Source organism: Narcine bancroftii, chromosome 12 (genome assembly GCF_036971445.1).
Source record: "Narcine bancroftii isolate sNarBan1 chromosome 12, sNarBan1.hap1, whole genome shotgun sequence".
Taxonomy (NCBI): domain Eukaryota; kingdom Metazoa; phylum Chordata; class Chondrichthyes; order Torpediniformes; family Narcinidae; genus Narcine; species Narcine bancroftii.
The window spans coordinates 86,810,620-86,827,292 of record NC_091480.1 but is presented as its reverse complement, the minus strand read 5'-3'; the positions used below and the strand labels follow the sequence as shown (position 1 = coordinate 86,827,292).

The 16,673-nt window shown below is 40.1% G+C and overlaps 1 protein-coding gene across 1 annotated transcript in view; it reads left to right on the top strand.

The window, feature by feature from the left end:
- LOC138746431 (all-trans-retinol 13,14-reductase-like) overlaps positions 1–16,673 on the top strand; it is a 40,866-nt gene that overhangs the window by 12,726 nt on the left and 11,467 nt on the right. The window contains exons 3-8 of the mRNA XM_069904609.1: positions 103–344; positions 2,269–2,464; positions 8,394–8,591; positions 10,796–10,915; positions 13,090–13,228; positions 16,027–16,136. Of these exons, the coding sequence (XP_069760710.1) occupies positions 103–344; positions 2,269–2,464; positions 8,394–8,591; positions 10,796–10,915; positions 13,090–13,228; positions 16,027–16,136 (1,005 nt within the window). The remainder of the gene's footprint in view (positions 1–102; positions 345–2,268; positions 2,465–8,393; positions 8,592–10,795; positions 10,916–13,089; positions 13,229–16,026; positions 16,137–16,673) is intronic.

Genomic DNA, 16,673 nt, shown 5'->3' with positions numbered 1-16,673 from the left:
TGCTGGCAGGAATGGACAGCCCAACGAATGAGAAATCAGGGAACCTCTGGAATTTATGGCGTAAGATTCAGTAAATTAACCTGTTCCTTCCTGTGGTGACAGGCATCCATTATGTAGGACAAATGCACAAGTGTGGAATGCTGCGGGTAATCATGGACCAAATCACTGATGGGCAGTTGGAGTGGATTCCAATGGATAATCAATATGATAATATCATCCTGGGGAAAGGTGACAATGCTCGTAAATATGAACTACACAGCGGGAAGCAAGGATTTATTGATGCTTTGAAGAGGCAATTTCGTCAGGAAGAGCAAGCAATAGAGAAATTTATGAAACTTGTAAAGGTAAATGTGGGTTATAAACGTTTTTTCCAAAAAATCATCGCAACGGCATCTGAATTTCTATGACCTCAATGCAATGACTTCCTCCCTTAACCACCATTTAAGGCCACAAACAATATAAACTTTCAAAAGATTCGTAGTTGACATGCCAGACTTGTAATGAACCAAAGTTTTTTTTCAATATAAATTTTAAATTAAATTTAGACATATAGCGCTGTGACAAGTCCTTTTGGCTCACGATCCCAAGCCACTGAATTATACCCAATTGACCTACAATCCCCTCGTATATTTTGAAGGGGGGGAGGAAACCCGAGCACCCAGAGGAAACCTGCGCAAACACGGGGAGAACGTACAAGCAGACAATGCGGGATTCAAACCTGGGCCATTGGTGCTGTAACACTGTTACACTAACCATGCCTCACTTACTGCTGGAGTTTGGAGTGTACCAGATTCTGAGCTAATGCATAAAATATTGGAATGGGGAAATCAGCAGTTATTCCCAGCGAAGAAATTCACCCCAATTCTGACAAAACGTAGTGATGTGGGAATGACTGCAAGAGGCCTTTCAAAAAGCAAGCAGCTCATTGCTTGATTTTCTAAGATAAATTCCTGCAAAACAAATGGCATTTCGAGTGGAATGTTTTACCCTCCGAGGAATTGTTTTCTGTGTTAACCTGATAGCAGTTGGTTGTGAAAGTCCCCGAAACAAAAAATAACGCATGTAAAATTTTCTGAAACTTTTTGGGTATTTTGCCATGAATAGTTGCTCCTCTGGTACGATTATGATTGCAGTTGCATGAGAGAACTTTTTTTTTCCAGCTGTTTGTCCCTCAGCTGCCCCTTCGGCTCCCTCTGGTGGTCACTCAACCATTTAAAACTTTTTTTTTGTCTAGACTTTTTAACAATGTTTCAATAAATTCCACTAAAAAGATAGCAGAAGTAAAAATACAAAAATCTGCAAACACTGCGGCTGAAGTAAAAACACAATGCTGGAGAAACGGTGCACAAGGAAAAATAGAGGAGCATAACTGGTGTTTCGGGCTTGAGCCCTTCATCGAGATAGCACTGATAGATTTTAAAATCACTGAGAGTCTCCTTTGAAATTATAACCTGTGAACCTGGAATTTTATAGCAGGGGTTTTGCAGGTAAATTTCAGCCATGCTGAATAAAAGTCCAAGTATTCAAGTCCAAGTCCATACAAGGGAGGGAAAATGGAACTTGTTGGCTCATTGGAGGGGCTGGGATGCACATGAAGGATCGAATGGTCTCATTTTGTCCAGTAAATTTCAATGATTCTATGTTGCAATCCATGCTGCTGGTAGATTCCCACTGAGCTGTCTGTCGCTGAGATTTTGTGGTGGGGAATTGACTCCCAGACCCAGTGCTGAATGAGGACTGGCCCATTGGATTAGAAGAAAGAAAAATGAATTAATTTCCTTTCTCTTATTGGCTCATCATTTGCACCGTGACTTTAATTATTTCAGAGTTTTATTTAAGGAAGTTGAAATATATTAATTCAATTCTTTTTTTTTGATGATGGTTGCCTGAGAATGCAGAAACCTTTTGAAACTGGATGTCAAAACTTTAGGGGAATTTCAGGGTTAGGGTTTGGTTTAATGTGGAATTTAAAGCAGTGTCACAGCTCAGGGCTCCCAGCTCGAGGTCGGAATGCCACAGACCTCTGCGTTGGATCAGGTATGTTCAAACATGGGGTGACTGCAGGTCTGTGGTGGACAGTAGACTCACACCAACATGAGAAATATTCCATCCAATAACATATACAATGCACATCTAATCTTACAGGCCGAGTTAGTGCCGTGGTCTTTTGTTAAATAAATTGCTTCAAAATATCCTTATCACGTGATTGTTCCTTCAGTTCCAAGAATTGTAACTGGGACAATTTTTATCCCCCTGTTAACGTTGCAGCAAACTTCGAAACAAGTACCCCTGATGGCCATCCTGAAAATGATTCCCTTCCCATTAGCCAAATTTCTTGTCAGCACTGGTGTTATCCATTGGATCTCCACGATATTTAAAGTTGCCAGCACTAGTGCAACTCAAGTTGTTAATGAGCTAACCGAAGACCAAGATCTAAGGGCTGTCTTTTGCTATATGTTCACAGGTAAGAGGATACTTTTTTCCCACCTGACTTTTCTTGCCTGCTACAACTGTTAAAATTTTAGATAAGAACAAATTCTCAGGTTATCATATTAGCCTATTGGAGCCTTTCTGATATTGATTCAATTGACACCCTTTCTACTTTCATGGTTACTTTTTAATTCGTTGGATTTGGTGGTCTCCTAACGTTCAGAAATCCATTCCGAAACAAATGCTCCTTTTTCTTTCCTTGTGCATACTAAGTGCTCCGAATCACCATCTTGGTTCTCAGTGCATTGCCTGACCAACTTCAGAATGCATTGCCAATACCTGATGAGTAATGTTTAGCTCTTCCTTATAAAATGCTATCGTTGGCCACTCAGAAGCGCAGGATATGTGTGCGGGTCTGTCACTAATTTCCCTTAAACTTAATGGCTTGCTTGACCATTTCGGAGGGCAGTCAAAATTCAGTCATCTTGCTATCAATCTGGATGGTCACCAAATAGGGTGAGTAATGAATGTTTATTATTAATATTTATTAAACTCTAGATTTTAATCTATTTAGGTACAGTAAACCCCTGTTATCTGGAAACTGAAGCAACCGGCAGCCTCAAGCAATGGGCAGAAAAAGCATGAAAAATAAATAGGTAAAAAAATACAGGTTTAAAATTGGAGCCCCTCACTGTTAGTTCGCCAATCACTCAACACATAGTCTCAAGCAACTGAAAAATCCACTTATCCAGCATCTACCAATCCCTATAGGTGCTAGATACCAGGGTTTGACTGTATTTAATTGCTTTCCTTCTTCTGAGTGATTTGAAGTTGACAGTCCAAGCCAAATGATTGCACAGGCAAGAATTTAGCTTTAAGTTACCAGACACCAATGCCCCTGAGTCCTCCAGCTAGAAAAAAATTCTCCAAATTTCCCATCAGTATTTTAGAGAAAATTAATACATTCTGCGCAGTAGATTTTAACTAAAATTGGTAATCTTCCAAAATAAAATTGTGATTTTTATTAATGGACTAGTGATTGGAGCAGGTATTTGGTATTATGGAAGCAGTGAAATGGATAACAGAAATTTCAATAATCAATGCTTCAACACTGCAATCTTAGCAGCAGAGTCTTTGTTTAACTTGGACAGCTTGTTCAGTGCCAACATCTGGGCAGAAAGGCTTGTTTCTGTTCTGTTCTATGTCTAGACATAGAACACAAAATGTTTCAGCACAGTTCACTTCAATAATTTATTTTTTAAACATTTTATTAATTATAATAAAAATTTATCATATGAATACAATAAAATGATATGGATAGTTACGCATAATTAAGAAAACAATCAGTATATCAAAAGCAAACATAAATTGTAAAACATACCCATGATTCACAGTCCAAATATTTTTAGTTAAAAAGGAAAATTAATAATAGAAAGAAAGAAAATATAAGAGAAAAAAAGGAGAGACAAAACAAAAAAGAAAAATCTCAGTACCCCTTCCTAACAAATATGTCAGATTCTTTATTTGATTAAAGGAAAAATGAAGGGAGAAAAAAATGTGAAAAAGAACATGGAAAGGATACTAGTCCGACAATTCAATTACATTGAAGAGAAATTATAAAATTAGAAAGTAAGTCATAAATGAGCAACCCTCAGTGACTGAAATCTTAATCTGAATTATGAACTGAATAATGAATCTTTTCTATATACCAACAAGACATGATGTCACGCAACCACTGATCATGAGTAGGCGGGGCAGCATCCTTCCATTGAAGTAAAATTGCTCGCCTCGCCGAAAGAGAAGCAAAAGAAATGGAGTGACTCTGAACCAGGGGCAAAGAGGAACGATTCCCTCCCAATGTACCAAAGAGGGCCACGAAAGGATTCGGTACTAAATCTCTATTAAAAATTGGAGACAAAGTCTGCAAAACCTCTCCAGTATTTTTCTAGACTAAGCCAAGTGAAGAACAAATGATGCTTCTCTGCTCTTACACCTGTCTCAACAGGGGCTCATGTCAGAGTAAAAATAAGACGATTTAACCTTAGACACGTGTGCTCTGTGTCCCACCTTAAATTGTAAAAACAATGATGAGCCCATAGTGAAGAGCTATTAACCAATTTAAGAATTGTGTCCTAATCCGCATCCAATTATAGTCAAATTTAAATCCTGTTCCCAAGCATTTTTAATTTTAACTAGTGAAGTCTGTTTTAAATATTAAAAGATTCTCACAAATAGTTTATAGTAAACCTTTACGAGAAGGCAATAAACTAAAAAAAAACTCATCTACAAAATTTGATTCACTCTCTTGGGAAATCAGAAGATACAAGAAAATGTCGGATTTGCAAATATCTATAAAAATGGAGATTTGGGCAAGTTAAATTTAGCAGGAATCTGCTTAAATGATGCAAAATATCCATTAATGAACAGACCCTTAAAACTTTGAATGCCCTCTCTATACCATCTCTGAAAAATAGCATCATGCAAAGAAGGCTGTAAGAGTGATTAGATACTTGAGAGAAATTATGAAATGTAAAATGTTTTCTAAACTGTGCCCAAATTCTTACAGAATGTTTAGCAATAGGATTATCTATTAACTTAGTTGAAAATGGAAGTGAAGAGACAAGAAGCGCTAGCTTGGAAAAAAAATTGGGGTGGGGGGGGGAATTCAGCTCCATTGATACCCATAATAGGCAGTCAGAATGATTATGAAAAAAGGACCAAAATGTAAACATGGTATATTGACTGCCCAAAGGTAAAATCTAAAGTTAGACAAAGCCATACCACCATCTCTCTTAGATCTCTGTAAAAGAACTTTATTAAGGAAAGGTTGCTTACCCTTTGATATATATACCCAAATCAAAAATTGGAATAGATTGAAAAAGATATAAAAATTTTTAGATAAAATATTCATTTTAATAGGATTTATACAGCCAACTAAAGTTGCAGACAAAGGTACACAAGTCTACACTTGTTTAAACATAGCAAGATAATTCTCCTTAAAAAGATGTTTGTGATACTTTGTAATACCAAGATAGGTAAATTGATTTTTAATGATCTTAAAAGGAGAACCATCATTTATTGATACAGGAGAATTTCACTGAAAGGAGTTCATTTTTATGCAAATTTAATTTATATTCTGAAAATTGACAGATTTTTAAAAGTAGAGGCATCCATATGTGGAAGGGAGGAAACTAGATCCAAAACAAAAAATTAAGAGATCATTTGCGTAAAGGGAGACCTTGTGTTCAGTCCCTTTCCTCTGTATCCCTTGGATGTCTTTGCACTCACAAAGAGCAATTGCTAATGGTTCAGTCACCACATTGCAGATTGAAAGGCTGAGATTGTTGTAAATTAGGAAGAATTGTGGCAGATGGGCATGAATGCAATAATTTAACCCATGTAATAAAATCAGAAACAAGATTAAATTTTTCATGTGTATGCCCATTCGATTCCATCAAAAGCTTTTTCTGCATCCAATGAAAGAATACACTCATGAGTGTACATAGTACTCATTAAGCGACATATATTAAAATAGGAATATTGTTTGTTTAATAAATCCTGTCTGATCTTCAGAAATAACTGATGGTAGAATGTTTTCCATCCAATTAGCTAAAATTCACCAATCATGCAACATGCAGTCTCAAGCAACTGCCAATTGAATTATCTGGTATCTACCAATCCCCATTAGTGCTGGATACCAGGGGTTTTACTGTATTACTATTGCATCAGTTTCCACTACTACTGCTAGTAGTCCATTCTAAGCACCCATCACACTTTCTGTGTAATAAGAAACTTGCCCTGCATATCATCTTTAAATTTAACCACTCCCACCCCCCCCCCCCCCCCAACCAACCACCACGCTCCACCCTCCCCCACATCACCTTAAAACCTATATTCCCTAGTATGGAACATTTTTAACTTAGGAAAAAAATCTGTCTCCATTAATGGCTCTCATAATTTTATACACTTCTCTCCTGTCTCCCCTCAGTCCCTGATACTCTAGAGCAGGGGTGTCAAATTCAAATTCACGGAGGGCCAAAATTAAAAACTTGGACTCAGTCGAGGGTCGAACTAAATATTTATTGAAAATTTTCAACAACATCTGCATGTTTTCTCTTCTTTCAACATATGTAATGTTAAACTTTTTCTTATTAAAATAAATGTTTAATAATAGTTTTGGATAAACTCTTTCCAGAAGCATTAACAAATGAGAAATAAAATATTCAATAAATAATATTTCTCTATAGAGGATTTGTCAAATGTTGCTAGTGTGCTGTCGAATAGTAAAATCTGAGGGCTATAGAGAATTTGGGAGAATAACATGATTCCTGAAACAATCAAATGGGTGACTGATTGTGGGCATGAACTCTAGCAGGGTTATTTGCCGTGCCCTTTTTCCATTGCTACAGATATCCTTTGATTTACACACTTTTCAAATTTTATGCCTAATGAGCTTGTATCCAGGTGCAGGACCATTTTTAACCAGGAATATATTTATCACTGTGACATAAAACTATTGGAAGACCGTTTTATCCTGAGATTAAAGTTCATCATACTTACTCAGGCCTGTGTGCGGGAGGGCGGGGTTTGCGGGCGATCGGGTTGGACAACGACAGTGCGGGGGCATTGGCTCTCGCTGCAGGGCGGCATCTCGGCGGATCAGCGGCCCCGTCACCATGAGTCGCAGGTCGGCCTGCGGCAGGGAGGGGGAGTGGGCAACGGTCCTGGCGAGGTCAGGCCCCCCCTGAGTTTCTGCCAGACCCCCCTTGACCTGCTGAGTTTCTCCCGGACCCCCCTTGACTTGCTGAGTTTCTGCCGGACCCTCCTTGACCTGCTGAGTTTCTCCCGGACCCCCCTTGACCTGCTGAGTTTCTCCTGGACCTCCCTTGACCTGCTGAGTTTCTCCCGGACCCCCCTTGACCTGCTGAGTTTCTCCCGGACCCCCTCCCCTTGACCTTCTGAGTTTCTCCCGGACCCCTCCCCCTTGACCTGCTGAGCTTCTCTCGGACCCCCCCTTTGACCTGCTGAGTTTCTCCCGGATCCCCCTTTGACCTGCTGAGTTTCTCCCGGACCCCCTTTGACCTGCTGAGTTTCTCCCTTCTGGTGTTTTTACGAGAACCACAGACTTTCGCTCATACATTGATGAGGGGGATCAAGGGCCAAACATTGTCAGGTACCTCTCTGCTGGATAAAGGATACGGTTTAACCCGCTGAGTTTCTCCAGTGTTGGGATGTTATGATGAAATTGTACAAAGCATTGGTGAGGCCAAATTTGGAATACTGTGTGCAGTTTTGGTCACCAAATTATAGGAAGGATATAAACAAAATAGAGAGAGTGCAGAGAAGATTCACGAGAATGTTGACAGGATGTCAAGGTTTGAGTTACAGAGAAAGGTTGAGCAGCCTGGGGCTTTTTTCTCTGGAGCGTAGAAGATTGAGGGGGTATTTGATGGAGGTGTTCAAGATTTAAAAAGGGACAGAGAGAGTCAACGTGGATAGGCTTTTTCAATTAAGAATGGGGGATATTCAAACCAGAGGCCATGGTTTGAGATTGAAGGGGGAAAATTATAAGGGGAACGTGAGGGGAAATTTCTTCACGCAAAGGGTGGTTGGGATATGGAATAAGCTTCCAGCGGAGGTGGTTGAAGCAGGGATGTTATTTACATTTAAGGAAAGACTGGATAATTACATGGAGGGGAGAGGATTGGAGGGGTATGGACCAGGTGCTGGTCAGTGGGACTAGGAAGGTGGGGATTTGTTCCGGCATGGACTAGTAGGGCCAAATTGGCTTGTTCTGTGCTGTATATGGTTATATGGTTATTGATTTCCAAAGGAAGAAAATGATTGCATGATTAATTTCTGCCCGACTATCTTTTGCCTTCTGCAGATTCTTCCTGTTCATCCTGGATGTTAGGTGCTTCTCTGATTGTTTGATTGTACAGACAATTCCTTTGCTTGTTTAGGTGTGGCTCCCAAAGACACTAGCTTTGTTATGAATGCATTACTGGTGCATCACTATAAGCGGGGAGCATGGTATCCCAAAGGAGGATGCAGTGAGATTGCCTTCCACTGTATTCCAGTTATCCAGAGAGCAGGCGGAGCTGTTTTTGTGCGTGCTCCTGTGCAACGGATCTTAATTAGCCAAGATGGAAAAGCCTGTGGTGAGTTTAAAGCTAAGCCTTTCTATTCTTCCTTTACTGACCCTTCCTGTGCACAAAGAAAAATAAAGATAGCCATCAGGAACTATGTCCATTAATCACCATTCCATCTTGTGTCTCATCAAGATGGCCAATTCCTCCTTTCAATTGAAAGGACTCTGCTCAAGTTGACAATGTTTCACTGTAACTCGCGATTGAGGCAAACTCTGGTTTTCACTTTGGAAATCTGATCCGAATCATTTTATTATTTATATTTCTACTCCTTATCCTGGTTTATTTGGGCACTTTGAATGCTTTATAGACTATCAGTTGGGAATAAGGAAGCTTGGGTGCTCGTATTTTGGTCAAGCACAAGTTAAGAGCACTTCAGTCTTGAGAGCAACTAGCAGATTGGAGAAAGGAATGTCATGAGAGGGGAAAGTTACCTCTTCAAAAATCAAGTTCAAGTTTAGTATCATCTGACTGTACGTATTCAACCTGACAAAACAGCCTCTTCTCTGGATTATGGTCCACGGACATCCACACATAATGCACAGCACATAATAATCACATGAAGATATAATTGAAAATAAAAATATATATATACTTATATAATAATTTTTGGAAATGATTAATCAATTATGGGAGATTGTTCATCAATCTTACAGCCTATGGGAAGGAGCTATTTCCCAGCCTGGCTGTCCTGAATTTGATGCTCCTAACCTCCTTCCAGATGATAGTAGGTCAAAGATACTGTGCTGGATGGAAAGGGTCCTCAATAATTCTTTGAGCCCTGTTTCAACAATACTTCCAGAAAATGTAGTCAATGGAGGAAATGGATATCCCAATGATCTACTTGTGGCTATTTTGATGATCCTCTGTATTGACATCTGAATCCACTATCTGGTATAAGATAGAAAGAGGAAAATTACAGTCTGTAATTAAAGTGAGGCACACAGTCATATGATAGAGAAATTTATCTTTATGGATTGAGGTCCTGAATGGATCTACAGAGACTATATTTCAACATCACTCAAGAGCTCATTGGATGCTCTATAGTGAGGAATTTTTGGAAGTTGCTATATGAGTACATTGGTCTCGTAGCTCTCCTCACTTCTGTAATTATCTTGATGAATACTGTTAATTTCCCACTCAAGAGTAAATTGACATTACTAGGAACTTATGGAGACAAATTTACATCATTAGGCTCCATAAATGCACACCAACCAGTGCATGATCAGTTGTGGAGCAATAATGATCCACATCACTTAATCTACCACTCACGTTCAAAATTTAAAGTGAAAATATGGAGAGACGGTTCAGCATTGCACAATGATAAAAGTGATAGATTAGCCTGTTTAACACGTCATTGTTCATTATTTTGCCAATCAATTTTCCTCTGATTTCTAAACTCTTCAGCTTCTATACTGTTTTCCATCCATATCTTCCATGCTTAACTCCCGCTCCCGTTCTCTGTACTTTTCCATTTTAAAATTAAACATCCTCTGCAGAGAAGTCTTGATAATGCCTGCACTCTCCTGCAGAGGATTTAATTTTACTCAATTCTGAACTCATTAGTCATGTGCAGAATATTTTCTATCTGCTTCTTCAACTGGATGCTGAATACAGTGAAGACGCTACTCTCCATAAACTTGGTTCCACATCAGAGATTAATCTGGCAATTCTTTTGAAAGGCAAGGTAAACATGAATGAAATTGGAAGTGACAATTGCAAACCTACCCATCAATGGACATGGTGTTTTATTAATTATTGGATTCCCATTGACACTGCAAATATTACCAACAAATGTATACACTTTTGTTTTGGTACTTGTATGTATGATTAAAACATAAATGATAAATTTAAATTTAGATATTCCTTCTGGCCCAGGAGCCATTGCCACCCAATTACACTCAAATTAATCTACAACCCCTGTACGTGGTGAAGGGAAGGAGGAAACCGGAGCACCCGGAGGAAACACAGATATGGGAAGAACGTACAAACTCCCTACAGACAGGAGTGGATTTCAACCCTGGTGGCTGGCGCTGTAACAGCATTGCACTAACCGCTACCCTAACCGTGCCACCCTATAGCTAACCATTTGAACGATAGAAGAGAGATAGTTGCACTTTTTAGTTAAGATAATCTTGGTATCCCTCCAAGATTTAATTTTAGGAAAAATAATATCAACAGCTTTAATATTTTTCATGAGTTTGATCTCCAAACAGGTGTGGCTGTAAGTAAAGGGCAAGAAGAAATATGTATTTACGCACCTTCAGTGATATCAGATGCTGGAATATTCAACACTTATGAAAATCTTTTACCAGAAGAAATTCAAGCCAAACCTGGTAAGAAGATAATTCACTGAGAATCTCTATACTCTTCAGCTCTGCAGCACAGGATTGATCTTTGTAGATCTGTAAGCACTTGTTTCTACATTCATTTGACCCCAATAACCAATATTCATTAAATATATTGGAATTTCCTTTTCCACCATATAAATACAGTACATAGTTTTCCACACAATGGAATGCAACCAGAATAGGCCAGATATTGTTAGGTTATTACAGCAGTTCCACATAGAATTACAGCATTTAGCACTCACAGGTTCAGAACTCTCGACAGAGTACAGAATTCCCAAACATATGTGTTCCAATTAAGATTTCCTGACTGTGTCTTACCACTGAACCCTCTACAGAGTGCATTAGTGGAACAGGAGCTCGTTGACATTCCTGCCTCCTGAGAATCTGCTGCCTCTTTCACAGCTAAATATGACCTGATACAGCAGCTTCAAACTCAAATGCCCATTTTGTAAGTCTGTGAAGGATTTTTTAACTGACAATAACCACACCAGCAGTGCGAGTATTTTTTTTTTCTTCTTTGGCTTGGCTTCGCGGACGAAGATTTATGGAGGGGGTAAAAAGTCCACGTCAGCTGCAGGCTCGTTTGTGGCTGACCAGTCCGATGCGGGACAGGCAGACACGATTGCAGCGGTTGCAAGGGAAAATTGGTTGGTTGGGGTTGGGTGTTGGGTTTTTCCTCCTTTGCCTTTTGTCAGTGAGGTGGGCTCTGCGGTCTTCTTCAAAGGAGGCTGCTGCCCGCCAAACTGTGAGGCGCCAAGATGCACGGTTTGAGGCGTTATCAGCCCACTGGCGGTGGTCAATGTGGCAGGCACCAAGAGATTTCTTTAGGCAGTCCTTGTACCTTTTCTTTGGTGCACCTCTGTCACGGTGGCCAGTGGAGAGCTCGCCATATAATACGATCTTGGGAAGGCGATGGTCCTCCATTCTGGAGACGTGACCCATCCAGCGCAGCTGGATCTTCAGACAGCTTTAATAAACTAATATGTACACTAAGAGGTCTTGTCTCTGCAAAACGAACCTGGAAGGCTAGACTGTAGCTCTGGACTGCTTTATAGACAAGGTCACCGGGATGACCCCTGGTGACCTAGTGGTGTAATTACAAGAGGTCTTGTCTCTCTGCAAGACGAACCTGGAAGGCTAGACTGTAGCTCTGGACTGCTTTATAGACAAGGTCACCGGGATGACCCCTGGTGACCTAGTGGTGTAGTAAATTGTACTGACAATAACCACAGCAGCAGTGCGAGTATAAGACAGCTTTCATAAACTAATGTGTACACTAAGAGGTCTTGTCTCTGCAAGACAAACCTGGAAGGCTAGACTAGCTCTGGACTGCTTTATAGACAAGGTCACCGGGATGACCCCTGGTGACCTAATGATGTAATTACAAGAGGTCTTGTCTCTGCAAGACAAACCTGGAAGGCTAGACTGTAGCTCTGGACTGCTTTATAGACAAGGTCACCGGGATGACCCCTGGTGGCCTAGTGGTGTAATTACACAGTGTTTGCCATAAATAATTTCAGCGTTTTGAACAATTCAGGTGATTTTTAATCAATACAAGGGACAATCAGAGTCTCTAGGAACATTTCCACCTCTGGCATTAGTTTAGGGGACAGACTGGGGGGTACATTTCCTTTGCAGAGTTGTCAACACCTGAAATGCTTTGCCAGAGGTGGTGTGGAGGCTGTAAAATTAGGAGCGGGTAAGAGACTTAGTCAGGCACATGGATGAAAGAAAAAAATTAGAGGTTTATGAGGTAGGGAGGGTTTAGTTTTTCCTTTTGTAAGTATATATGGGTCAGCATGGCATTGTGGGCTGAAGGGCCTGTAGTGTCTTGTAATGTTCAATGTTTTATGTCCTATTACAACACATTACAATGCCTGTGATGAATATCAAAGGTTTCCTGAGGGATTTTGTGGATGGGGCTTGTTTTGGTCTACTCCCAGGATTTGGTCAGATCAGTTGACCTGAAATGATCGGAGCCTCACTGTTGAGCGGCAGAATGGTCTTTGCCAGCAAGATCTGACATATAGCTCTGGAGCAGATAAGCTCGGATATTGGCAAACGTAAGTGATGAGTGTGGATGCCAGGCTCGATCCCGGTAAATCTGGGTCATGAATGCTGATCAATAATCTTTCTCCCCACCCTCCCTTCCAATGTAGCCATTCAGTCACAGCTTGGAATGGTGCAGCACAGCATGGGATCATTCCTTGTGTTCGTTGGTCTCAAAGGAACAAAAGAAGATTTAGGATTGAAGGCAAGCAATTATTGGATTTATCGAAACAACAATTTGGATGAGCTGTAAGTCACTGGACCATCTACTTACCTCAGTCCTAATGCCAGTAACTGAACAGGGCACAGGGTTGAAAGAAAGTGGTGATGGTGTTATTGGGAATGGAACATAATTTTGCTGCGTGTACCAGTATCGATAACAAACATACCCAATAAAACAATGACCTGTAAAGGTAAGCTCATCTCAAACCAACATTGCAAGTACAACATTCTTCAGTTTCAGTCCCCACACATAGAACTACTTTCTGAAACACACTGCCTCTTTCCCCACCCCTCCACCCCCCCCCCCCCCCCCACACCAGAGTTAAACCAAGAAAGTCTGTAGATGCTGGGGTCAAGTGCATTCCACAAGTGCTGAAAAAAACTCAGCAAATCATATAGCATCCACAGAAAATATAGGGTGACCAAAGTTTCAGATTTGAGCCCTTCGTCACTTTTGCGTATTATACATATTGCCCCTCTACCCCTCTCTTCTTCCTTTAAACTAACTGCTATCAACTCCAGTGGCTTGAGATATTTCAAGAAATGCTGGAGGTCGCCCACATAATTCTGGAGGTGTGTGACTCCTGCATTAGCAGGTGCAAGCACAAAGCCCCTATTAGGGTGCTTCTTGCCAGTGTCGTTCTGTTTCTAAAGTCAATCAATATTCAATAATGACAATATTCTGTGGCTTCACCAACTGTTGTGGTGGGAAATTAGTTAGACCTGGCACGCTATTTCCTTGGAGATGACGAGCTGTGGGGGAGAGAGGTATATTACAGGTAATTCATATTTTTTGAGTTAACTGAAATTTTAAAAAATGGTTTTTAGTTTAATTATTTTGTGTTTTTCTTTTTTTTTTATTTTAATCACTTTTATATTTTTTTTCATAGTGTAGCTCAAATTATTTGATGGCATTAACATCAAGTTAGCCTGCGAGTTGGATGACACAATTGCTTCCTCAACTGAACTCACTTTCTCCGGGTTAAAAGTTTTGCCTCAGGAACTTGCAGGACCCGAGCTCTTCCTGTTTGTTTATGGGTTGTACGGCACAATTCATGTTTCTGTTCTACTCCAGGCCCCTTGCTCAATTCATTTTCCATTACATTGAGGATATATTGGTTCTGACACTCATACAGAACTTCAAAGATTTCACAATCTTTGCCATCAATTTCCACCCTCCTCTCATTTTCACATGCTTCACATCTGATTCTTTCCTTTCCTTCCTCGCTATCTCAGGGGATACGTTTGCAGCCAATATCCTTCAAAAGTCACCGACTCCATCTTTCTCAACTGCACCTCCTCCTACTTTCCTTTTTTGTCCTCCTAGTTTCTTTATTTTCATTGTATTATATCTCCTTTGTTCTCTTCCGAGCCAGAATAATGATAAGGTTTTCCTCGTCCTCGCCTCCATCTCCAGTGGATCATCCTTGATCATTCATGCCACGTTCAGCAAATATCTTTATCTCTCCTCTTTCAGCATTCTGAAAGTGCTGTTCCCTTCACGAATCCCTGGTCCACTCATCCCTCTCCCCCAACCACCCATACAGTTGCAGATGACACAACACCCGCTCTATTATCTCATGTCTTCCTGTCCCATCCCACGCTTCAAAGACACAATCCGTTTTTATAGACAAAGCAGACTCTCATCACACTTCTTCCAACAATGCTATTTACTCTGCATTCCAAAAATGCACATTGGATGATAGCTGTGCAAAGCACCTCCACCTCCATCCTGTCAGCGTACATGACCCTGAGCTTCCAAGTCACCAATAGCTTGAATTCTTCATCTGACCTAACCGTCTTTATTAATATAAAGTCAAGAAGAAGCACCTCATGATCCATCTCTCTCCTTCTCTTCTATTGTGACATGTTGCAGCTCTCAAAGCTTTGTGTAGAATACAACGAATCCTGTCAGACTGACCGGTTTATCCACCTGTAACAGTTCTTCTGTCTGTTGGTTGATCGGCTCAGTATTTCAAAGATTCTTTCATTTCTGAATTCCAGCAACTGCTGGGCTCTCCATCTCTCAATTCCAGCAGGTCCCTCTGCTTCTTTACCCTTTCTCCAATTGCCCTAATTTGTGTCTTAAACAATTTTATTACCCACGCCATGCTGGAATCAACCCAAATACAAATGTTCCCTTTGCTCTCTATCTTTCCCCTCTCTGCCACTTAAAATATGCCTTCTTTCTTACTTTCCTGTTATTGATAAAAGGGCACTGTTCAAAATTCAGAGTACATATATGACATCAATCCTGAGATTCCTTTTAGTGCAAACCCTGTACTCAAGGAAAGATGCCTATACAAAAGAGAGAAATGTTAACAAAGAAAGAAATGTAAACAAACTGACTGATCAATGTAGAAAATAAATATTCAGTAATAATGTACAAAATAAGACTCCTTAAATAAGCTTGAGTTTGTTATTTAGGAGTCTGGTGGAGGGGTGGCAACTGCTTCTCAACCTTATGGTACCTACACCTCTTTCCTAATGGCAGCATTTGGTCTCTGCGTGGTTCTTTCACTCCTCGGGTGTCTCGTGCCCCTACAACTACCAATACGTGGTGATCCTGCCCCACCCACAGAAAAATAATTTCTCAGGGTGGTATGTGATGTCATGTATGTACTCTGACAATAAATCTGGAATTAATAAATAAAAGCATCTACTGCTTTCTATTTGAGAGCAAGTGTAACCTTGTTTCAGTACCCTGACAGTTCACATTGGACGGAAGTGGAAATAACTTGAAATCACAAATTTGGTTCAAGCTATTCTGAAAATATAGAGAATTGAAGGCTCAATTGTTTCTGTTCATGAGTTTTATGTTTCAGAATGAACCACACCAGTTCTGCAAGCAGGGAGGAATTTATCAATGCTATTCCAATGTTGTTTGTTACCTTTCCTTCAGCCAAGGATTTCACCTGGAAGGAACGCTATCCAGGTATTCAGTTTATTTATTGACTTACAATGTATATAATTCACTGAAATTCTTATTTATTTCTTTACTTGATAATTACAAGCCATTTTTTTCCAAAAATGGACTTTATTCACAATAAATTACAAAAAAAGAAACCAATTCAATGTCTTTTCAAACCCATCGTGTCAATCATATCTATACATCCCCATCAATGTATATTGTTCCATTTATTCTCTAAATACACCATTCCCACCCCTGTGGTGCCTAGTCATTTCTCCCTCCTCTGTTGTTGGATGGACTTCCCCTCAGTCTCAGCCCCTCAATAGCTGGTAATGGGAGGACTCAAGCCTGTGGTCCCATCCCAGGCAGCATTCTTATCAGTGATAAATTACCTCATTGGCTTTTTAAATTTGATCTGAGGGAGCCTCTCATGCCCAACAACATGTCATAAATATTAGATATTGAACTATTATAGAAAGGTTGTAAATTAAAAATTACATCAATTAAACTTAAAAAGAATGGAGGTTTAGCCTTGGCAAAGTTTAGGTTTTATTATTGGGC